Source organism: Molothrus aeneus, chromosome 3 (genome assembly GCF_037042795.1).
Source record: "Molothrus aeneus isolate 106 chromosome 3, BPBGC_Maene_1.0, whole genome shotgun sequence".
Classification (NCBI taxonomy): domain Eukaryota; kingdom Metazoa; phylum Chordata; class Aves; order Passeriformes; family Icteridae; genus Molothrus; species Molothrus aeneus.
The window spans coordinates 21,004,779-21,030,020 of record NC_089648.1 but is presented as its reverse complement, the minus strand read 5'-3'; the positions used below and the strand labels follow the sequence as shown (position 1 = coordinate 21,030,020).

Below are 25,242 nucleotides of genomic sequence, written 5' to 3'. Positions count from 1 at the left end.
TTAAAATAAAGTTAATTCAGTAACTCATTGCTGGTAAATAAATTTACTGCCTTGTCTTTGTCCGTTATTTCTTTTATGTACCAAAAGTTGGGGATGGTGAGTGTTCCATTCTGATATACAGATGGTTTTAGTTTGGGCAAAATTGCTTAATAATTTGCTGTTAGTTTGCTGACTATGAAGCACTACTCTTCCACATTAAAGAAAAGGCATAGCTATGCAAATTCTTGTCAACAAAATAGATTTAGAAATCCTGTTTGCTTCTACAGACTTAAGTGTTTGGTTTGTTTTTTTTTTTTTTCTTTTATAGATGCCACCTTCAATGAACAGCAAGATCTTTTTTGTCAGAAGTTGCAGCAGTGCTGTGTGCTCTTTGACTTCATGGACTCTGTTTCAGACCTGAAAAGCAAAGAAATCAAGAGAGCAACACTGAATGAACTGGTTGAATATGTTTCAACAAATCGTGGAGTGATTGTTGAGTCAGCTTATGCTGACATAGTGAAAATGGTAAGTAGAATGCTCTTGTTATAGTTTGTATTTTAATAAAATCAGTTTATGACTCTAATGGCATTTAACTCAGAATTGTGGTTGGTTATTCTGCTTATACAATATAATATAATTTGTTAATGATAACTTGGCCCAGAAAGGCTTGTAAAAACAAACAACTTGCAGGTTTTAATTATTAGCTGAAACATGATGCATTCAGGTTAATTAAAGTGAAAGAACTGGTACACTGGAGCTACTTGCAGTCTGGGTAAGCTTTAAAGTTGTTCTCTTTCAGAAAATGGCAATATTTCAGTGCTGCCTATCTTCATTTTCTAGTGGCAATGGAGAATTAGGCTAAAGTTTTCTGATCGTGATTGCTGCAGGTGCTGGTGACAGCAGAAAGGTTTATCAGTATAAGAAAGCAACTCTACTTTGTAAATACTTTTTATGGCTGTTTGTTACTATTTTGGCCTTGGAGAGCTGTACTAGAGCAGCCCAAGTGGTTTGCTGATGTTATAAACCATAGGATGACTTGTCCCATGCAATTGCCCCTAATGGCTTGTTGAATAATGAACAAAATATTTGTGGTTATCTGCTGACTTTCCCAGGTGTTTATGTACATTCTCAAATGCTACTTAAGTAATGTTTTTGATCTGCCTATACCCCATGTACAGGGAATGCAACTGAAAGACACTTGAGAATAATCTGAAATTTGAGAATAATCTGAATTTTTTTTTCCTGGAAGTGTGAAATGTAAAAACAATGGCTTTAGTGCCCATGCATTTACATTAATGGTTCTCTAAACTTTGGTGAAGTTTACATAGATAAAATGCTGACTTTAAAAGAGCTCTCAGGAGCATAAGCAGAGCAGTTCAAATATACAGCTTGCAACTTGTGTAGTTCTCTATACAGTACAAATTAGTTTTTTCCTAAGGTTCATTTTGTTTGTTGTTTGGTGGTTTGTTTGTTGTTTGGTTAGGGTTTTTCTGGGCAGCTGATAGGGAAGATCAGATCTTTAATGTAAATAAGTGTGGAAGTTTTGCCATTATACTGAAGGGCTAGGATTATTGGAACCCTTTAATCGTTTTGGCTGTTTCAGCAGATGCTTATTAAGTTTTACAAAAAAATCTAGGACACTGGGGGGTTTTGTATAGTTTCGTTTTTTAAAGGACCTGGTTCTCTGTCCTAAATGCTTTTGCATAAGGAAATAAAGGACAAAGTATGTTCACCTCTTCTCAGGCTTCTTTTTTTTCTTGCTGCTGGTGGCAGCAAGCCTGAATCCTTGCAGTATTTTCTTATTCTGTGTGCCCTCTGTAGCCCCTTGTTAGAAGAAAGAATATACTAACTAGCCCATAGTACTTGTTGAAGGGAGGTTTTCTTTTATATTGGAGTTGTTTTCCTTTCTTGGAGATAAGGTGGTGTCGAGCTGTTCTTTTGAGGTTTTTTTGTTGTGCAAATGATTGGATTCTGTGGATGCTTGTTTTTCCTTCCATAACAAATTTCCATCTCCTTTTCTCCCCTAAAATGACAGAAAGTGAAGAAGCTCAGTGAGAGCTTTAAATGCTCAGTGAGAGCTTTTTGAGAGCTTGAGACAAAAGATCCCTCCAAGCTTGAATAGTATTTCTAATCTCCCTGGCAACTGGCAGCAGAAAAGGCCTTTGCTGTGAATTAGGACGAAGTACCAGCTTCAGAAAAAAAATCTGCATGGGTCTGTCTCTCCCTCCACCTAACACCTGCATCAGGCTCCAGGCCTTTCTTGGTAGCAAAACTTGTATGAGATTCAAGAGTTACCGTTTCACTTTTGTTTTCTTGGGTTTTAAGTTTTTAGGCTGTTCAGTGTTCCTACATTAAAAGAAAAAAAAAATTGAGTTTTGCGGCAGAGTTTGAAGTGTGGTTTTGGGATGAAAAAGTAGAAATAGCCTTAATGAAATCCAGCTATAATCTGGCTGGTAGTAAAGGACAGGCAGACTAAAAAATTCCCTGAGAAAAGCCAGAGTAGCAGCAGTGGCAGAAGCAGAAACAATTTCTTTCCAAAGGCCTGGGACAACTTCTCTCCAGCTCACAGAGGAAACAGCCTCAGGTTTCAAACAGGTTTCCTTGGAGTCGCCCGAGCTGTGGGGAGGCAAAGTCAACAATGCCTTACAGACAGCAGGAAGGGAAATAAAATGTTTTTTCTGACCAGTGCATGGGCAGGGTCTGTGCAGGTGAGGAGGTGTCTGGCATTCTTTCCTTCACTGGTCCCTGTTGCCAGGATAGCTGCTGAGCCAAGTGTCACACAGGCTCCTCTGATTGGCTCTGCTCTGCTGGGATCCTCAGGCAGGGAGCTGGAAATGATACCAGTGTCATTTCAAACCGTTGAGGATGGAACAACATCGTTTTAAAAAGTCTTTGCTTAAACAGATGTGCATGACACGCTGTAGGTTATCTTTTTGGTGCCCTGGGCAGCCTGATTTTCCTTCAGCTGAGGAGGAGTTCTGCTGACAAATGGCTTTGAAGGTGTAGCACAGCAGTCAGTGCACCTCTGTTCTGGGTCATCCAAAACTAGTGTCTTCTCTGTTTGGAAATTCTCAGTTGAAAGCACTCTGAAGCTAAAAGGATATTAGAGTTTGCAATTGTAAATATTTTAAGTTTTAAAACTCGGGAAATTAGAAAGTTCTAGCTTGTATCAGTTTTGGGAACATGACAGCAGTGCCTCTTCAGTAAATGTAACTCTTCATCTCCTTGTGCCTATCAGCCTTGCCTTGTTCCCCAGCAGCATATAGAAATCTCATGTAATGACAGTGTCCTAACAGGCTGTATGGGTTGTGAATTCAGAATTTAAGATAAATCAGGTATCCTCAGTCTGCACACTCAGAAACTGGAATTGAACCTAGTATCTTTCAAATGTTTAGATTAAATGTACAGACAATAAGGGACTTTTTTTCTTTTTTGTTTTAATAAGGCATAATTGCTGTATTTCACTACACTAACTGGCACATTTTCTGATGTCATTTTTGGAAAACTTAGGGCTTTAGTTTAGAAAGCTGGTGCTGGATTTATCTGGAAATGTATCCAGCTTTAAAAACCTTTTATGATTTGTGTTTCTGAAATCACAGTTTTGGGATAAGACACCACTTAGGAAAGAAAAAGAATATTTTAAATAATATGAGAGGATATAGGGAAGAATTTGCAGAAGTATTGCAAGCATGATAAAGTAAATTAACTGTTTGGTTGGTTGTTTTTTTTTTTTTGGAAGACAGGCTAGTATGTAAAAGGGGTGCAAGGTTTATTTTAAGTTTCATATATTCTTAGAGATGAATAATGCTAGTGGAGGTAGTGAATACTCTGAAAATCATACAATTGGTTTTCCAAAGGCTTGGCTGAGAGGCTTGCTAATTATTTGTGCTACAGAAGTGTATTTAGTAGCTTTGTTTTGGACATGAAACTTACTACTCTGAGGTTCTGTGCTCAAGGCTGACCAGCTCAGTTCAGCAAGATGCATCTAGAAAGAAAAAGTAGTGTTTTCAGGAGATGTCACCAGAGCACTTGCAAGCAGTGGTAGAGCATTCTCTGTAGGAGACTGATTCATATGCTGGAGGGTTTTATTGAATACCTGGTAAGAGTAAACAAAGCAAATAAGAGAACCAGGATTGTACTGCTGGTTTTTGAGCTTGATTAAAATTAATGTTCTCTGACTCCTATTTCCCCTTCCTCTCCCCCCGCCCCCCCAGCCTTTTGTTCTTGAGCTTTGGAATCCCAAGCAAGTCCCTTGTGTTTACAACATTAAAGGACAAATGTTTTTGTGGGGTTGTTTGTTTCTTTGGGTGGTTTTATTTGGTTTGGATTTGTTGTTGTTGTTGTTTTTCCTGTGCATTAAGCTCAGAGCTGAGCCCATCCACACAGAACTTCACTGCCCTTCCAATCCAGGAGAGCTTCGCCACGTCCCAACAGGAGACAGTGACACAGAACAAAGGGCATAGGAGGAAATGAAAAGTCAGTTTATGCAATAGCTGTGTATCTTGTTTCATGAAGCAGCTGATTCTTGTGTGCAGAGCCAGCTGAGTGACTACAGGATCTCTGTAAAGTCCTTGTGCTAGATTCTTCAAACACCTTGGAGACTCCTTGGAATATGTGCAGGAGGATTTTGTGCAAACTGTCAAATGGTTCCTTTTGTGCTTAGTAGCCTTGGGTGATAAGCAGCTACTTGAAACAGATTTGATCAAAAAGTCTAAAAGAGTTTAAAAGGTGATTGGAAAAGTTGGGTTAAACTCGTTCCTGAAAGAATGGTAGAAAATGCAGAAATGAACTGCATTGCATGTTCTCTTTTGTTTGTGTTAGAGATTTCAATCCAGTATGTGCTATCTGTGCAAGAGATGACATTTTTCCTTTGACATCTGAATGGTCTTTTATCCATACTTCAATATTCTTCAAAAATCCTTGAAGAAACCTTTTTAAACTTGTCCTTTTGAAATGGATTTGATGTGACTGTATCATACTAGAAGTAACCTAGAGTAACTTTAGCAAAAAATAGCTACTATATTAAATGGAAAAGCTAGAATGGTTGTGTGTTTCTAACTTTCCAAACCCTTGAAACATCTTGAAATATTCAAAGGTGAAAAATGTAAACAGAAATATTTTGAAATCAAGTAAAGAACCGTAGATATAAGATATATTTTTGGGATTGTCTGCCTTACGTGACATACATGCTCTCTCCTATGTGGAGAGAGCTCTCATTAAATCATAATTGATTAGTTATGTTTTATTTGTGGTCTTATATAAAAACAGCTCTTGGTGTCATGTAGTTCAAAATTGGTTTTGATAGGGAAGCTGATTTTTTTAAAACTTCCATAGTTTCAGGGAAGATTCTGGAATATGACCATGTCTAAAGCTCCAAGCTTGTAAAGCAGCTGAGACACAAGTTACTAATTCTTATTTTCACTGACATCTTACAGACTTCTGGCTGTTTGTATTTTGCAGTTTTGAAAAAAATGAGGTAGTGAATTCTTATGTTACTTTTTTTACATGGTTTTGTTTCATTTGATTTCAGGATAAATGCAGTACCTTAATGAGTGTGATCTGTGAAGGCATAAACAGTGATACAAGTAATTTATTTTTTTTTGCTTGCAGATTAGTTCTAATATTTTCAGAACACTTCCACCTAGTGATAACCCAGATTTTGATCCAGAAGAAGATGAACCAACTCTTGAAGCCTCATGGCCCCACATACAGGTGTGTGATTCCTTTATTTCCAAGCCTTCTTGTAAGGCAAGAAATGTGGATACTTCAGTCATGTTGTGCCTTTGTTAAGAACAAGAAAATTGCTTTTATAATACAATTGAGTTTTTATACTTGAGAGGGAAAAAAAAAGGTACTTTTTTTAGCATGTATAAGTATGGCTGAATGTAACTCTTCTAAGTGACTTAAATACTGTTTTTAAAACAGAGGGGTTGCACTGTTAAATTGTGGTGTATGTATGTCTTAAAACTGTGGGTACTTTAGGTAATTATGTTCTTCACCTAAGAGGTTTGTTTTCTGCTACTGAGCAACTTTAGTGTTGCTTCAATAAAATATAAATTAATATTAACAGTTCTGTTTCTCGTGGCAATAACAAAAAATGGAGTAATAGCCTTTATTTGTCCTTTGAGCAAATAGAAATCCCCTCCTTCTTCTCTCCCTCCATGCCAAAACTTGACAATCTCAGCGTTGTTTGGTAACAGTTGCATGGTTATTCCATTGTTGCACTTCCCTGGGATCTCGTGATTTTTATAGCTCCGCTGTATCAATCACGTGATTGACCTGAAATGCTGCTGAATTTTATTTTATTTTCAGTTAACTCTTAGAAGCTGTAAATGTCCAAGCACATATCTTGGGTAGTTCATTGCTGAATTTATGTTAGTAGTATCTGTTAAAGAAGAGTGAAGTAGCATCTCCTAGTAGTAGTAGATTAAGCTGCTGCACATCTGCATACCATTTGCTCTCTCCTCTCCAGAGCTAAAATACTACTCTGCCCCTTTAATATTACAGTTCTAATGCATCCACAAATGCTCTTATTTTAAAACTCTTATTTAAAAACTAGGTTTCTAATATTGACTCTAAAAGGTATGTATTCAGCATAGTATTTCAGACTTAAACCAAACAAGAATTAAGTTATCACAGAAAATAACTCTGCAGGTTAAAGGCTGTAATAATTTTTTTCTTATATATGGCTGATTCTAATTTGTAGGTGAAATGGCTGTAAATGAGCTGGATCAGAGGCTTGGCTTTGTTGAGTGGGAGGGTGCAAGAGCTAAACAAATGTCTCTTGTAGTCAGCAGCAGCACCAGCTGCCTTCTAAATACCTGTGTCTCAGAGGTATAATTTGTAAATGCTAGCTCAGTTCACTCTAGGCCGTAATTAAACTCTAGTCCTGCTCATAGAAAAGGGCCTGTGGATTTTGCAATCCGTTCACTTGTGCCTTAGGCTTGCCTGAGAGGAATTGAAAGTGGCTTGTAGCCTGTGGTATTATTTGAAATTGTATTTTCAGGTTTCTTCCTTGCTGTCTTCTAAGGGAGGTTTTGCCAGGCTGTCTGGTCCCTGGCTGTGGATTTCCCTCTCCCGTGTCTGTTGTTCATCCTGCCTTGGAATAGATCACTCCTTGCAGCACAGTGGAAACAGTTTGTGTTTCCCACTCTGTCCTTTTACAGTTGATGTGCTACTGGACCATAGAATACGGAGTTGGATAATTTGCTCATTGCCCTTCAGGAGCACAAAGCTGCTGGAAATGTCAGATTTTGTGTGTGGAATAAAATCTGTACACAACCATTCTCCTCTCCGGCAAAATACAGTATTATTTTTGGCATAGTCTAAAGGACTGCTTGAGGAGGGAAGGTGTGGATGTTTTGGTGACTGTGATTTGTGATAGATAATTACAAACACATTCCAAATTCTATCCTGATCTGGCAGTCAGGTAGCCAGTTTTCTGGGAGAGGAAAGGAAAAAAATCTGAACCTCTTCTCTGCTTGAGTCTGTTGACATAATTGCTTAGTAAGTTACCAGTGTGTGTAGCCACAACAAAAGACTCCAGACCTTCAGTAAAATGAGTGGCACTTGTAAGATGTTGCTTTAAAGCAGTGCTCAAGATGGTTTGTAACAGCCAAAGTAGGTTGAACAGGCTGGCATTTAAAACCATCCATTTAAAGCATTTTGAAGCTCAGGGAGTTGCAGAGTTGGTGGAATTGGTAGTTTAAATATTATAGAAATATTATTATATAAATATAATAATATAATTATATAAATATAAATATTCTAGTGGTCCCTGCAAGACTGAATCACTAAAGCATAGGGAGTTGTATTTCATAGCTCTTTGACCCAAACAGACCAGTTTTGAGAACAAAAAATACTACATCCATCATCTTTCCCCTGATCTGGTATTTCCAAAAGTAATGTTTCTTTTAAGAAAGCTGAGCATGCCTGTCTCTTTAGGTAGGATCTGTTGTGGCCAGAATCTGTTCATGTGCCCCTAGTTTGATTGTTGTTGTTATAGTTTTAAGTTTACAAATATTAGCATACAGGAGAAGGGGGAGTTTGACTTATCCAGAAATGGACACTGCAACTTGATTCCTAAAATGCCCTGGATAAAGAGGCTTTCATGTATCTCACCAGGATTTCCAAAGTTATTTGATGCCATACCCAGTTGATGTCCTGAATTTAATCTTGGACAGCTTGTTACAAGATGTTGCAGCATTGTGCTTTTCACTTAGTTCATCTGCTTGATGTCTATTGCAGTCAGTGTATCTACTTATGGAAAGAAGCTGTAATTATCCTTCCTCCCCTGTCCTTTAGGGAAAACAAAATATGCCAGTATGGTGTTCACTCTTAGAAACTGTGTTCTATCCCATGGCAATTCTGGTGGCTTTCTCTGTATCCTTCCAGGTTTTAATCAATTTCCTCAAGCACATGTAGGTCTGTGCATCTCTGTCTATGCTGTCAGTATCTTCCTGGAATATCCTAGGATTTCATGTGTCACTTCCATAGCTTCACTGTGAGGATGGATCTGAATCATCCTATGGTTAACCCTTTCTCAGCTTTAGGGCTTGCAAATGCTTGGCAGAGCTTTTTCTTGGAACTCCGACTGTGACTTTGCAATCTTTGAGTTTCATCCTGTATTTATTCTTCTAGAGCTTCAGGGTCAACTTGTCCTTTCTTGTGGGTAACATTTATTTTCTATTTTATAGAAACTTTTATTTTCTATTTTTCCCCCTGGTGGTAGCTTCTAATATTGTGGCAGTTATCACACATGGCTGTTCTTTACTGTTGCCACTGTTCTGTTGATAGAAATAATTCATATAGGAATTTATTACAGAAATCTTGAATTAAATTAAATTCCAAAATTAATCCCTATGAGGCTGTGCTATATAACCTCCCTCTGGCCATATGTTGCCCATTTCTATACAAATTTATCTGGCTGCTAATTCGAAAAAGATCAGTAGAATGGGCATGTTTTGGGTTGGGAGGGGGTGGGACTAGATGATTCCCAGAGATCCCTCCCAACCCTAACAATCCTGTTATTCTATGTAAACTGCTGATATGAAAAGTTCTTCTTACAGTCAGTCAGAGGGGGACAAAGGGAATGGTAGCTTGAGTTTCTGAGCCTCTGCTTTGCAGATGCAGCACACCCTCCTTGAGGCTATGCATAAGTAACTGTCAGCTCAAATGTTCTACATAAAAGTACTTACTGTCATGCATTTTTCTGAAGTCAGCTTCCTAATTATAATTATGAATTACTCAGGTGTTGGCTCTCAGTTTAGTTGAGTCCTCAGAGTGGTAATAGTTGAAATTCATGCCTTTGAGTATGAGCACAGCTCTGCATGGGTTTTATTTAGAAGCCCAGTCAGTGATGGCATTATGTACCTAAATTGCATTGTAGTGTTATTACTAATCAGCTGTTTAATTATATGGAGTTATGAAATAGGCATTGAGAACACAAATAGCTCTGAATGTAATCTAAACATAAGGCATCTTTCAGTTTTGTCTTAGTGAAGAGGTGCCTTCTGTGTACTTTATTAATCTGCCATTGTTATGCAAGTGCACTGTTTTGTCTTGGACTTCTGATGAACCCCAAAGTGTGGGACTTGTGCTCTGGCCTCTTCATGCCACTCTCTGCTGGCCCAGGCCTTTGGTAGCTCTGTCTCTTGTTAGGATTTTTATCTCTGGGCATTGTGGGATTGTAGCAAATAGGAACTTGAACTAAGTAGAAATAATATGCTACAAACGAGTTTTCAAGATATAGAAGCCTAATTTTAATCAGAATTCTTTCAGTTTCTGTGAATTCATTCAGCTGTTTTAATACAACTTTTTCAGAGTTTGTGGTCAAAACTTAATTTCAGGAGCGCATAGTAGATGTTTCTTCATCTCTTTAGGAATTATGTAATATTAGAGCACCTAATTTAACTCAGTGCTGCTCAATGTTTGGTAACCTATTTCTGCATAATCAGTTTCTTAACATGGCAGGAATGTAACACTTAGAACTTGTTTTCTGTCCACTAGTGGTATTTTCAGTAGATTATTTATTAAGCTTTGACTCTTCTGGGAATTAAAGTGTTCTGGGTACTTACTGTAATTATTTCAGTAAACTCCAGTTGGAACTGTGGTTAAGCAGTGATGTGTTAGGCTTTGATCCCTTTTGTACTTTCTGAGCACATGAATAGTCCCACAGCCTTTGGTGGTGGTGACAAGGCTGAGATCTATGTTGTGGTGTACTTACTAACTGGAATTTTCATTTCCATGTTTGTAGTTGGTCTATGAGTTTTTCCTGAGGTTTTTGGAGAGCCCGGATTTTCAGCCCAGCATTGCGAAGCGATACATTGACCAGAGATTTGTACAGCAGGTAAGGGGGGACTGGGAAAGTTGAAAGTGGCATTTAAAGATCACCTCTAGAGCTTAAATTATCAGCTTTCCTGCTGACACAGGGTAAATTTCAGTTGTTGCAGCAGTGGTTTGGTGCCAAACACTAAATAAACAACACATCATACCACAGGGGCTATATGTATTTAGTAAATTCAGGAACACTTAGTTTTCAGATATCAACCTCAGTGCTTTGCAATGCAAGATATTTGGGATTTGTAAGTTCTGTTTTTCATGGTTTGTAACTTAATTCCAGCCAAATCAACAATGTGGTAATTATATTTTTGTAATCCTTCTATGATTGTTTTTAAATTTTTTTTACCATGGGAAAACTTACAGCAAGCTTTTTTCTTGTAAAAAGTTCATGCTCTTATTGTACATGAAATGTGTTTCAACACCTCTTGACTTGTGCCTAGATAGTTTAATTCTCTTTACTATTGTGTATTAACCACAGAAGGAAAATCAAGTAAGAAATTATTTAGGACAGTCATGCTTTACCATGCAAAGCAACTATGAGCAAGAAAATGAAGTGAGATTTCATATTAAATATAACTTCTTAGAAAATTACAGTGTAGAATGCAGTAACAATTTTTGGTTCGAGGCGAATTCAGTGAGGATCTTTTCACTGTGTTGAAATGTGTGTTTGCCAAATTTTGTTTGTCAAAATACTTGTTTGCTCAGTTCCTGAAGAGTGAGTGCTGGCAGGCCATCACAATACAGCAAGGAAAAGTAAAACCACAAGATGGATGCTTGCCCTCCCTACCTTCATTTTATTTCCATTTAATTGGTTCTGCTGTTCTTGTATATGTGTTTTCTTCTCAGTTTTATTCAACTTATACACAAACTTTAAGCCTGAGGCTGCTGGTGAGCTATTTGCTATGGGTGTCCACTTTACAAACTGACCTGTGGTCCTTGAGAGCAGCATTGCAGAGTTTGTTCCTGACATTTCACTTGATCTTTCTCTAGAGTACAACATAGAGACAATGCCACCAACAGCTAGCTATATATGGGAAAAAACGTGGAGTAGTGACCCTGAGAAATTCCTGCTAAATATAAAATTGAAATGAGCCTGAACCAAGGTCCTGAACAGCTGCTTCCAGTCCCTTGTGCTGCTTGGTACAGACATACCTAAGCTCAGACCTGAGCAGGAGACTCTGCTTGAGCTGCTACTGACTTGCTCAAGGAGGCTAACTTTTCTAAATATGCTGTTGCTTGGCCATGCAGGGTTAAAAAAACCAACAAAAATTATGGTCTGTAACATGATTTGAGTATTTTTAATGTCTTGGAGTGAGCATGGTCTTCTCTGTATCCTTGGAAGACTTTCTACAAGATAAAAGTTTGTGGAAAGTTTTGTTATCTCCTGCAGCATTTAGTCAGTATCAATGGGGAATTGGTTAGTAATTACATATCTTGTGCTTATTCTATAGCCCTCTCCTTAATTGTAAAATTTCTTGTATAGGAATGCTTTTACTTGACCATCAAGACACAAGTTTTGAGATAAGCAGTAAAGGATTTTAATTACAAAATTGTAAATATAGGATATGGATTTGATTAATTCTGGTTTCTTAAATAACAAGTGTAAACAACTTACCTACAGTTTGATAATCTTGTGTTTGCAATTGCATTTTTATTTTGATAGTATAATAGTTACTGAAATGACTTCAGTGTCTGTTGTACACAGAAAAGGATTGAAGTTGATGACTTTATTAGGAAAAATCAACTTTATTAAAAATGTAATTTTGAAAATCTACTATTGACATCTAAACAAAATGTCCAGTTAAACTGATTCTGTTTTTTCCTAATGTAAACATGTAAATTAAAGAGAAAGTTCAAATCAGGTAGTAACCAAACAAAACCTTAAGTCTTTCAAAAGTAATACATTTCTATTTAATTTTTAAAGTTGTTGGAGCTCTTTGACAGTGAAGACCCACGAGAACGTGATTTCCTGAAGACAGTTCTTCATAGAATTTATGGAAAATTCCTCGGTTTAAGAGCATTCATCAGGAAACAGATCAACAACATTTTCCTCAGGTATGCTGTGTTTGTGTGTGACTAGATTGAGGAATATTTTATCTTGCCTTCACAGTCTGGGTCTGCAGTGATTTATTCTTGAAATGAAAGACTTGTGTTTGGTCTGTGATCTTGCTTTCAAATATTTGAAGCTTAGTTAAAAGTTATTTCTTTGGAATCTCTGAGCCTCTATGGCAAATTTTGATGGTTGTCTTTTTTGGTAACAGGTTTATATATGAAACAGAGCACTTCAATGGTGTTGCTGAACTCCTTGAGATATTAGGAAGGTAAGTTTGATTTCACACAGAAAAATATAAAACATTATTGTGAATGTTTGCTTCAGCTTTTGTGCTTTGGGAATGGAGAAGGGGGGAAGAGAATTATTACAGTAACAAGTGATGAAGTGCAGTCACTGATAATCTAATACTGTCTGGGTTACCACATGAATATCAAATTAGGACACAGAATAAATAACTCTTTTTTTCAGTGCAAGTTTTAAAGATGACAGGCAAAAAATGTTTCTCAAGGGTCCTTGTTTGTCAGACCTATCTACTCTTGCTTATCTTCTGCCTGATGGATGACTTGTTCTTTGATTCAAAAAATGAATGTTAACTTTTGCCCTTGTGCTGAATGAAATGTTTTAATCTTCAGCAGTCTGGTTTTCCTTCAGTTCTTTTCAGGAAAGCCTTGTAAGTGCTAGGGGTTTTTAGTTACCATTTTTTAGAATGTTATTTCACTAACTTCAATTTAACTTTGAAAGTTTTTCTCTGGTAGTTCTTTTTACTGTCTTTCCAAAACTGTCACGCATTTCACAGGAGAAAATTGTATTATTGATCTAACTGAAAATACAAATATGATGAAGCTATTGTGGAACAAATTTTCATGAAAAATCAAGTGATAGGGATCCCATTATTTTCTCAGATTTTCCTGAAATGTAAGGGGCAAGAGAAACTAACCTTTTCCTGAAGGACTTCTGTCTGATCTATAGCTCATCAACTCTTAAATATAAGAGGACTGAATCAATGAGATAACTTTTAAACTTAGTTTTTGAAGGGAAAGGTTGTTCAACAATCTCAAAACAAGTGCTTAAAGTGCACTATTAAAACTGCATAGTCTTTTTTCTCTGCATGTTGCTAGTGATGGTGGGTGAGATGGATCAGCTTCCTGATACATCTGTCTAAGCTTTGCAATTAGACAACAGGACTTTCTGTAGATGATTTTATTTAATGGATGATAAAAATACTTAAGCTCATCTAATGGGTATTATTCAGCTTCTAGTATGGTTCTCTGCTATTCCTTACCAAGAGTCTAAACTGTCATTATACCAGCATTTCAAAGGTTGTGCACATGTTGAGCTATTTTATGGCTTCAAAATAATCAGGTTTAAAAACTGAATCAGAAATGGAGTTTCAGTTGAACTTACAGAAATTCTTGACTTGCTAGGAAAAAAATTATTTTTTTAATAAAAATAAATCCTGCTTATTCATGTTTTCAGTATTATCAATGGTTTTGCACTGCCACTGAAAGCAGAACACAAACAGTTCCTTATGAAAGTTCTGATTCCCATGCATACTGCAAAGGGATTAGCTTTGTTTCATGCACAGGTAAGCTTTTGCCTATTTTTTAAGAGTGGTGGGGTTTTTGTATTTACATTTGAAATGAAATTTAAAGCACTATGTGTTATAATATCAATATTCCAGAATATTTACCAATTCAGTCACTTCTAGAAAAAGTCTTCCAGATCTTATATCTAAATGTGAATCTTGAGGTAATATTTGGCATATATTACAAGTGAAAGAATGTACCAGTGAATCAAAAACATATCAGCTGAAGTTGGAAGCTTTTTTGCTTGTAGTTTTGTCACACTTTAATCTTCATTTAATCCCAGGGCCTTGTGCTGTTGTCATTTCCTTTCTGTAACTTAAATGCTGCGTGTAAAGGACCCTTGGGTATGGCCAGGTATTTATTTCAGAAGTGTTTTTTTCTTTCTAAAGCTGCACCAGTGATGGGGTGGGAGGGAGAATGTTGTTTCCATTTATAAATAGCAGAAGTGCACAGTAGCTCTCTGGATCAGGCAGGAATTATGTAGATCCATGACACGCTGTCAGAATGCTGCAGTTCTTCAGCTGACTTTGATTCTTATACTTGCCACAGACATTCAGCATTTCATTTGAGGAATAATCTGTATCCTCTCCAGACATATGGCACTTCAAGTATTGAATATGGTTGATGTAAACTTGGAAGTAATTCTGCTGTGGCTAATTAAAACTTGATTTTTAACTTAGCTCACTAATACAGACTGAAGATACAAGAAAACGGTTTTCTAATTGAAGTCATTGTGACTATATAGCCTACAAACAGGATCAAGTGAAGAGCTCACTCAATTCCTAATTCTCATATGAAGTTTTAAATTAAGCAAATCACTTGTCTTTGTGATTTCCTGCCTTGCTGCTCCATGAAATGAGTCAGTGAAATGAAAGGGCCCAGTCACCTCCCAGAGGTGTTCTCACTGACAGATCAGTGCAGCAAACTCCCCTTTTTTCTGGGGTACATTTAATCCAGCTCATGGCTACTGAAAGGGCCCTATTAATTCAGCTGTACCTGAAAGTCACATTTTTCCTGCTGACCAGGCCACTCTTCTGTCCCTTCATAAAACACTGGTGCCAGGTGCACACACAGCACTGTGTGTTTCATTTTATCCCAAAGAGCTAAGCCAGTGCTAAATCTGCTTTGCAATCCCAAGTGGCCTGGTTGCTTTGTTGCTGAGTAAAGTAGAGCCTTCCCTTAAAAGTTAAAGCCTTGAAGATGAACTAAGCTTGAGTCTTTGTGTCTTTGAGCAGTAAAGCATTACTGTACTGAATATACACATAAAAATGGGATTTGGGAGATTAATGTGTGACATTTATTATTTTTTGAGTCTATACAAATGCATCAGTAGCCTAAGGGCAAAAGAAAGAAATTAGACCTGTTGCAATTACAGCATTGTAATTATCTGCTTTGGCGTAATAAAAAAAAAAAAGAAAGGTGCTGCTTAAATTCAAGCATCCTGAGTATTGAAATGTAATGCCTATCACATAATTTTGTGTTTGCTTTATATTGTGAAATAATGTGACTTTTTAAAATCAGTCTTAATGGAATCTAAGAAAGATTGTAACTAGTTCAGTAACAGCATTATTGTATGGTTTCTGCATGGGATGGTTGTTTACTTGCTCAACTGTGTGCTCAGTAATTAAACTGTAAGTAGTTATGTAACATTAAAAATCCTTGGCCTGAGCAGGCCCCACACGAAAGCAGGAGAGGCTGGGAGAGCAGTGCTGGTGCCTTAATCACATTATGCCTCCCCATTCCTTCCACCTTTCCCCAGGCACTTGTTGGCCCTTGCTGCAAAGGACAGGACACTCAGCTGGGCAACAGCTGCCTCATCTCTTTTGGCCTTGGAATATGTTCAAATTCTTTCACTTGTAATCTTACCCCTGGATGCTGTGTGCTCTAGATGTCACCTGAGCAATGTGCAATGTATGCTCAGTCAAACCTCTGTCACAACTTGGTTTTTACTGGATGTGTGGCCTTTTTTACCCCAAAATAGATGTTTGAAAGTGATAGCTTTGTATTGTTAATACAGGAGTTGATGTTAAGAAAAATCTGTTTGGATATGGGATCTGAGTTAGGGAAATATCTGCCAAGCTTAAAAATAATTTTCTAGGTTGAAAAGAAAAGATGATTTTTGGTATGCAGGAAGTTTTTTTAAGATAGAGCAGGCCTGTATATCTTGCTGCTTTAATTGCTGTTTTGTTTAGTTTGGACTAATATGAACTGGCTGTGTAGGGGTGTCTTGGGTTGGGTTCCCCCCATGATCTGAAGTGCTTCCATTAGAAGTGGTGATATTCAGTAGTGCTGCAATGTCCAAACAGTGTCTGCTTAAACTAAATAACCATATGACTTACATTCCAGCTTGCCTATTGTGTTGTACAGTTCCTGGAAAAAGACACAACTTTAACAGAGCCTGTAAGTGTTTTTCAGTCGGATATCTTTCTATTTTTAATTTCAATTAAATATTGCAGTGTAACCTTTTGAATTGTGCAGCAGTGCTGTGTTATCCTGATTAAAGATGGAGACGTAGGAATTTTTTTGGGGGTGGAAATGAAATCTAGAATAGCTAAGAAAATTCTGAGTTTGAAAGATAGAGCCATGGTAGAGCACAGATTTAACTATAAGTTTGAACTTCTGGTATCAACCAAACTACCCCAAATTAGAAAGCATGTCATGACTGTATTCTCTCCTCATAAAAACTAAAATTTCAGTGGTTTTGGTACAGATTGCTTGTGCTTAGCCAGTGCATGGAAGTTGAAATATTTTAGGGAATAAACAATCCCGAAATAAAAGATGAAAAGAATAACAGCACTTCATTTAGACAGAAAGAACTCTGAAATTCCAAATGTGGTGTTTCTGTCTGTCCTCTTCAGTTCCTGGGGTGCCTCTTGGCAGCCAAAACTCAGGTGCTTGAGGCATCTGTGCCTTTTGCCAGAGTGAGTCTCCTGTGACACATATTGACAGCTCAGCTAGAAAGGGTTTGTGCTCAGGCTTTGGCAGGGCCCATGGAGAGCAGAGGCTCAGGGCAGTGCAGCAGCTCCTGAGGACACAGAGTGATGTCAAGCCAGCTATAAAAGAAACTGCTTTTAGTTGGACAATCAGGAATATCTCCATCAGGGCTATGTTGGTATTTAAATACTTATACCCCTTTTGTGACAGTAAAATGAAGAGCTTATGCAAGACCTAAATTTTCTTCTGTGAAAAAAAAAGGATAAACAGCTTTGGGAAAACAACACTGATCTTGACTGAGTGCCCTTTCAGGAAGCTTGTTTTCTGCACAGCCATTTCAGCTGACCAGTTATTCGTGTCTATGGATTTGCCTTGTGTGCTTGAAGCATCTTTCCCCCCCTGTGCTGCAGTGTTCCCAGGCACACTGGTCAGTTAGTTTATTCTGTGGGATAGGGAGAGGAGAAGGGAATTGTGTAACCTGTATTCCTTAAGCCAAGTGAGGAAGCAACCCAGGCATTTTGACAGTTAAAGCTGACATGTGAGCAGAAAATGTGGAGTGTTACATAAAAACCTGCAAGATTGAGTGAAGTGACAACGTGACAAGGTCAGAACTTCCTGACACAAATTTACACAAGTGTGGGGCAGGATCCAAGCCCAAACTGCTGTGAAGAAGGCAGGGCTTTGGAGCAGTGCCACAGGCAGTTCTGAGCCTCATCTGGACTGTGGTCTATATAATTGTGGCTGCTTCTCAATCAGTTAAAGGTGAATTCAGGCTGGAGAAGACACAAGAACTCCCTGCAGAGTCACTGCCTTGGTTGTAACTCTGGTGTGTAGTAAAAGTTGTTTTATAAAGGAATTAAAGTCAGTAAGATAAGAAGTGGAGCTTTAAGAAACTTTCTGAAATGCTTGAAAAGTAAATGTTAAAATTTGGGTCAACTGATGAGATAGCATTGGAAATTTTTCTTGGCTTTAGGTCAAGTAATATTTTAAGAACTCCATCAGAAGGCTGTCTTCACACATACCTTACTGTTATTTTTCTGGCAGGGATTGTCACTCAGGGTCAATTTGGAGGACATTCAATCCAAGCTCTTGTAGCTCTGGTAGTCTGCCTCAGGTCAGTCCTGATGTTTGCAGAGCTGACAAGAGGGGTTTGTTACCTAACCCTGCTGAGTGCAATGGCCTTTACATGGAGGAAATCAGGCTAAATGTGCAGTCCTTGTACATGAGTTCAGTTTTCCAGCGGGTGCCTACAGTTGTACCCACTTCATGGGAATCCTGTAGCTCAGGGAAGAATATTGATCTTGTGGAGTGAAAGCAGCAATCCATGAACATATACCTGTGCAGGTATCAGTTTTATAATATAAAGGCACAGTCAAGCTGGAAACTGATGCTCCAAGGAGGAGCAAGGAATAGGTGTCTTGTTGAGGTGTGCACTGTTACACTCAGAACATGTTATTTCTTTATCAAGTTGGGAATATGGGTCTCTTCTTAAGCAAAATATATTTTAAAATTCTTGCAGTAATTTGTGCTGGGAAGTGCACTTGAGTCTTACTAACTTTTTTTCTCTGGAAAGCCACTTTTGATAGTCCATGTTGTTTTTAATAAAGCAGCCAGCTGGAAAGCTGAAGGAAAAAAACATCAACATGACAAAAGCAAATATGGAAGGTATTTAAATAATTGAGAAAGTTTTCCCTTTGGATATGATCAGTTAGGTGCTGTTGTATCATACAAAGTAGAAGTCCTTTCTTCAGAATGAAAGTTTATAAGGCTCTGAGAATGTTTCTGCTTCTGGAATATAGTTGCAGGTTTTTTTTTACTTTTTTTTAAAGCCAGAATTCATTTTGTAATTTAGATGCCATGTGAGATGTTTATTTCTAGGAAAAATGCCTCCAGCCTTTCTTTGCTGTATTCCCTCCATTCCTCTTGGGGGCTGTACTTTCCTATTAATTTTCCCAAAGGTTTTGTTTTTCCAGTCTTTTGTAAGGTAGTTTCAAATGTAGATACTAGAATACATTTTCTCTGTAAGTTCACATCTTTCTTACTTGAGTTTCCAGTCTAACATGTCAAATTGTGGCAGAGAAAAGGAAGAGTTGGAGGCCATGGCTCCTCTCTAGAGCCCTGTCAGCATTTATTGTTTCCTCTCAAGCTTCAAACCTTTGATGCCAAGGCAGGTGCTCTCCAAAGTATGGATGAGTAGAAGACAAAAAAAAATATTCTGTGAGATTTAGCTACAGGGAGTTTAACTTTACTTTGTGATGCTTTGATGTGATCAGCATCCTGTCAATTCATGTGAGTACTGGGATGGGGGCAGAGTGTGAATGGATAATCACAGGCACACAAAGCAATAGGGGTCTGAGCTATTCTGATAACCTAAACAAGACAAACATTTAAATGATGTTTATTCAGTTTTCATTGAACCTCTGAATAAAGAAAAGCAAACCAGTACTTTTTTTTCTTATCTAGTATGTAGTAGAAACTTGTCCTGCTTTAACATGTTTATATTTTTCATACAGGTAATCAGAGGATTGCTCAAATTTTGGCCAAAAACATGCAGTCAGAAAGAGGTTGGTTTTGTGTCTCATTTCTGGTGTCTGCTGTGATGTGAAATCTCGTGGGGCAGATTCACAAACCTCTCTGCCATGCTCTTCAAGAGATCTTGCAGAAAACTTGCAGTTCTTGAAGCTTCTTGAGGCACTCACCCTTGTCCTGTGATGCAGTCTACATAGGTTTCCTCTATGTAGTTAAAATGAGCTGAAAAACCAGGAGTTTGATTTGTCCCACCAGAATCCGTCCCCAACAACTCTTTAAAAGTGGGTCCCTTAACACTGTTGTCTCTTTTTCTGCAATTGGTGACAAATTCTTCTGTGCCAGCTACACAGAGTTCTGCTGGTTGCAATTTTATATGGGAATTAACTGCTTATCACTTTAAAAGCTACTTTGGTGATCTCTGATAATCTCTGCAACCATTCTTGAAATAAGATGCCCTAATTTTTTTTATTTTGTAACTGTAAAATCCCATTTTCTGCAGAAGCAGTTTGGTGAATTATTCAGTATTTACACAAAAGAAGTCCAAGAGGAGAGCTGTAACTTGTTAGATGAGAGTCATGATTGATTTCTTTTAGGCTGCAAAAAAACCCTGTGAATGTCCAAATGCCTTGTAATGAAAAACAGTGTTCTTTGCAGGATTTATAACTAATGGATAAGCTGTATTTTGTGTGCATCTGTTTACAGTGGTGATATGAAACATTCTTATCCTTTTTTTTTCTTTCTAAACTAACAGGTAATGTTTCTAGGTGAAATTGAAGAAATCTTAGATGTTATAGAACCAACACAATTCAAAAAAATAGAAGAGCCTTTATTTAAGCAAATATCCAAGAGTGTGTCAAGTTCACATTTTCAGGTAAATAAAATAAGTATAAAAAAATCCCAAGCAAACCTTGTGGTAACTTATTTTATGGTTGTTATGAACCCTTAATTTTGTGTTTCAGGTTGCAGAAAGAGCTTTGTACTTCTGGAATAATGAATATATTCTTAGCCTGATTGAGGAGAACATTGATAAAATTCTACCAATTATGTTTGGCAGTTTGTACAAGATCTCCAAAGAACACTGGAATCCGTATGTAACACTTCACTTTATCTGTAGCACCGTAAATAAATTGTCCCCTCTTTCAGGTTTGGATTGGGAGCTTGTAAATGTGACTTCATTTTTACTTAAATCAGATGAAATCCATGACATTCTGGGTGTTAAATCAAGTGTCACTTTCAGCTGTGTTGTTCTTTCACTGTTCTGCACTGTTATGATGGAAACCTGAAATTTATTGAAAAAGTTGGGAATACATGGATGATGATCTCTATATTGTAACCACATCTGATCCTTTGTGTTAGTTCAAAATGCAAATTAATGCTACTTAGGCCAAAACCATTTCCAAGGGTTGCTTCTGTTTATGCTTTGCTGTCTGTTAATACTTCAGATGAATACAGCTGTCTGTGTCTTCCCAAGTGTTTATTGCTGATCAGTGAGATGAGAAGAGGAAAAGATCCTATCAGAGAATAGCAACCCTTGTAAAGGGTGGTAGGACTGAGAAATGAGTGACTACTTCACTTTATATTTAGTGCCACAAGTTAAATATTGGTATTCCTGTGTTTGAAAGAAGCAGTAATGGTATTGAAATACTGCAAAGCAAAGCTTGCTGGTGCCAGCACCCTGAATTAAGTTGCAAGTTAGTGTGCAGAATATAAAGCTTGTACAGGCAAAAGCCAGGGTGAGCACGAGCCTCCCACAGCCCTGCAGTAAAACACAAGTCCTGTTTTAAGCCCTTGGAGGCTTTGCAGTTATTCTGGGTTTATCTAGATGCTGTGTCTAGCTGCAAACACAGCAGCTGAGACTGAATATAAACTTGGGGTAATGGTCCTTGGACCATCAATGTATTTGGGACCTCAACAAATTTGGAGGATGTCCCTCTTTCCCTATCTGCAGGCAGAAGTTGCCCTTTATGAAGGAAGTAGAAGACACAGGATAATTGCCTCCTTGAGGACAAGGAAGTTTGGGGAAGAAAGTCTAATCCTTTGATTCTAATCTCTTTTGGAGGGCAGCAAAAGATGCTTTTATCCATCTGGTTGTCTGATATGGACTCAAGTTCTTGCTCAAAATCCAACTTTTCCTCTCAGAAAACCAAAACATTAAATAAGCTTTTGGCCTCAAACCATATGAAAGCCAGGGTACCAAAAAAAAAAAAAAAACAAATTAAAAAAGTAAGTGTACAAACAGGCAAAGGATGCTGTACATTTTGAATGGAATGAGCACAAGGCTCTCATGAACATCTGGGAGATTTCCTAGTGCCATGATGGACAGAGTGCACTGAAAAGGCAAACCTGGTTCTTTGGTTATTTCCTTAGGGGTTTTTTTGACTCCTTTTCAAGGTCACAGGGCTGCAGCTTTGCAGTCAGTGGAGAACTGCTAGTGAGGGAGAAAACAGAGAAGACAACTTACCTGCTTTTTGCTTAGTGATTAAGCTTAATGACAGGCATTTAAATGTTTAATTTTAATTTTTGTTTTTTATTGTTTTTTAATGTTTTTTATTTCTTTGTATAAAGATGAGTAGGTTTAAAGGAGGTAATGTTTAAGATGGTTTATTGAAATGTGAATACTTTCACAGAAAGAAGGGTAGTCAGGAATACAGGCAGCCATGTAACACACAGCCAGTGTTGCTCAAGCTGGTGAGTTTCTCAAGGAAACTGAGGTGCCCAAATCCATTATCTGATGTTCTTGATTCTAGCTCTCTAGCAAGACTCCTGCTGCCCAGAAACACTGCTAGGAGAGCTTTGTGTGCTAAACCACACTAAGCCTGTGGTTTGTCTGCTGCTTTCTTGAAGCTACAAGCCAGAAGTTTTATTTTTCTAGACTCTCATATTTCATTGCTCAAGTATTACAGAGTTGTTGTTAAAACTTGGTTTATTAAAGGTTCACATAATTGAATGGCTTTAAAGTACAGCCACAGCATGAATAATTATATCCTGTGCAATTACAGAAGTCAGGAATTTAAGATTAAATAGCCATTTCAAAAAATGTTTAACTAAACTATAATTTCCTCTGTAAATTAATAAAATGGAGAGGATTTTGTTTCAGGAACTCCCAGACCGTACAGTAGTATCTTGAATAAGAAGCTTGGAATCCAAAAGAGAAATCAAATGCCTGTTTTCTGAAGTTAATTTTGTCACTTAGTAGATCTCATGGCTGTGCTCCTGTTTCAGAACCATTGTGGCACTGGTGTACAACGTGCTGAAAACCCTGATGGAAATGAACGGCAAGCTCTTTGATGAACTCACGAGCTCGTACAAAGCAGAAAGGCAAAGGTACTGAGCCTTTTCCCAGGCTCCCACTGATGAATGTGTCCAAGCTGTAATTGTGGCTGTTGCTTTGCTCCTGTGGGGCTCTGATGGAGCTGTTTGCTGCTGGCTGTCCCGTGAGTGAGGCAGTGCCCGGGGGCAGGGGACGGGAGGGCCCCAGCTCCCCTCCTGCCCGGGCAGGGGCAGGGGATGTGCTCCCTCCTGGCTGGGGAAGTGCTCTCAGCTGCTGCTGGCTGTGCTGCCTCAGGTGTCTGAAGGGAATGGAGCTGGAGAATTCTTCACAGCTCAGCAGAACCAGTGCTTACCCTACTGACCTACTAAAGCAGCACTGTTGGGGTCAGGGAGGCAGGGCACAGGGGACCCTTGGCCAGCTGAGACCACTGCCCAGCCTCCTTGTGGTAGCTCTGTTCCTCCCTCACAAAGATTCTCAGTCCCTTAATTTGTGTGCATGTGATAAAAAACCTCCTTAAAGCAGCAGCCAGCTGTGCAAAGCCACCCTACAGCAATTGTCTGCTCCAGGAAATGCAAAGGTACTTTTTCACCACTCACCATTACTTATTGTTATTCTCTCTTTTTAATTGAGGAAACTGTAATTGCTTCTAAAAATAGCTTTGGAGAAAAACTTCAAAGTGGAATTAGTAGATGCAAGTCACAGTTAAGTCACTGTGTCTCCAGATTGTGCTTAAAACACAGATCTGAAATTGATCTTTCACTCTTTTCTTCAGAGAGAAAAAGAAAGAATTGGAACGTGAAGAGTTGTGGAGAAGGTTGGAGGAGTTAAAGCTTAAGAAGGCGATGGCAGAAAAGCAGAACAGCACTCACAACGTGCTCAATGCACACAACACAAGTGCCAAATAAAAGAAATGACCACCTCCACTCGGCAGACATTCTTTTTTTGTACCCTTTTGAAATATATAAGGATTTGCAAAAGAAACCTCATCAGTATAATAGAAACAGCCAATTTTTTTCTCTGGCAAATGTAAAGATTTGAATTTAAATACAGCAGTTAAGTGATGTCATTACCACAACATATTGTAAATTTGTCTAATTATTGATATACTGTCACTTCCAATGTTTCATAGAACTGAGTTTTCATCCTTAATGAGTGAAATAATTACGGGAGTGGTGAGAATTATGACTTGAATTTTGATTGTGTTGCACATAGGTGGTTATAGTTTGCTACATACACATTTTTCCTTGTTTTATATGTGCTTTTCACATTGCTGCATACTTTGGTTAAGATGATAGAAAAGGCTTCTAGTTATGCTGTATTTTCTCAAATAAAACCAAGGTACGTTACCAGTAACTTGAGATACTCAGTACATGCCCCCGACAGCTTTGAAAGGAACTCGGATACAGAGCTGTCCTTGAATTCTGATTGGATTCAGATTTAGATTTCTACAATGCTCACATCAGAAAGGAGGCAGGGTAGGGAGAGAATCTGCTGCAACAGGTTGGGGTGGCCAGGGCCTCTCCCCCATTCCTGCTGCCTCTCGGGTCCTGGGCTAGTTAGGGATTTCCTCCTGCTACAGCTGAGGATGGAGCTTCCTCTGGAGAGCCCATCAATGATGCTCCTCATCAGCCCAAGGACCCTCCAGACTGCTGCAGTCTCCAAGAGAGACCCATCTTGGGTGTTTCTGCAGTAGTATTAGCATTTCATGGACTGAAGAATGAGACCAAAATTGGCATTACTATATATATTTTTTTTTAAGTAAGGAGGGAAGAATGTCAAGAAATTACTCCTTGTTTTCTTTAAAGAAAATGCAGTGTGGTTTAAAGGTGGAAAGTTGACAATAGAAGTCTTGTCTGTTTACTTGATCAAGTATTTTTTCACATCTTTTATCAGAGTACCATTCCAATCTCTTAAATTGCAGTTGTGTGGAAAAATTTTGTAATGAAAGATCTTTGGGGAATTGAGCAGCATTCAATAAAGTCTTTATGTTTGTATTTAGTGCTGTACCTCACATCTTTGTGTTTCTGAAGACCAGGAGAATTAGAATGGCTGTTCCAAACACTTCTTAACTGTCCAGTGTGGCTTTTCACTGAGTGGCAGAAGTGAGGAGGTCCCTGCTCCACTCTTGGAGCCAACTGTACTGCACTTGTTGCTTCATTTTTGTGTCTAAGTAGTTTTGTTTCACAGAGGGCATGGGACTGGCGGTGCCTGAAGGGAAAGAATCACACAAGCACAAGCTCACCTTGGTTTAGTGCTTCAGTGCCTTTTTGCCTTTAGAAAAATAAAGTTCCCCAGTGTGTGACAAACTTTGTTCAGCTGTCCCAGAGCCTAAATGAAAAAAACTTACACAAATGTTGGGGAACCAAACACCTTGCAGGGGTTCAAGGAATGAATCACTGCCATTTTGTAATTGTGACAGGTTTTTCCCAGTTACAAATAGGGACTAATAGAAAAAAAAAACAACAGAGGAGGTGTAAGATAGCCTTCCAAATTGTGCAACACTTGCTGTCAGGATTGCTCCTATAAATAGGTATGTAAAAGAAAGGTTT

At 38.2% G+C, this 25,242-nt stretch overlaps 1 protein-coding gene across 1 annotated transcript in view; it reads left to right on the top strand.

The window, feature by feature from the left end:
• Positions 1-24,687, top strand: part of PPP2R5A (protein phosphatase 2 regulatory subunit B'alpha) — a 42,029-nt gene extending 17,342 nt beyond the window's left edge. Inside the window, exons 2-13 of the mRNA XM_066546448.1 lie at positions 308-504; positions 5,590-5,691; positions 10,235-10,327; positions 12,245-12,375; positions 12,582-12,641; positions 13,850-13,958; positions 16,306-16,359; positions 19,407-19,457; positions 20,174-20,293; positions 20,382-20,509; positions 22,645-22,746; positions 23,466-24,687. Coding sequence (XP_066402545.1) covers positions 308-504; positions 5,590-5,691; positions 10,235-10,327; positions 12,245-12,375; positions 12,582-12,641; positions 13,850-13,958; positions 16,306-16,359; positions 19,407-19,457; positions 20,174-20,293; positions 20,382-20,509; positions 22,645-22,746; positions 23,466-23,598 — 1,280 coding nt within the window. The 3' untranslated portion in view covers positions 23,599-24,687. The remainder of the gene's footprint in view (positions 1-307; positions 505-5,589; positions 5,692-10,234; positions 10,328-12,244; positions 12,376-12,581; positions 12,642-13,849; positions 13,959-16,305; positions 16,360-19,406; positions 19,458-20,173; positions 20,294-20,381; positions 20,510-22,644; positions 22,747-23,465) is intronic.
• Positions 24,688-25,242: the final 555 nt, after the last annotated feature.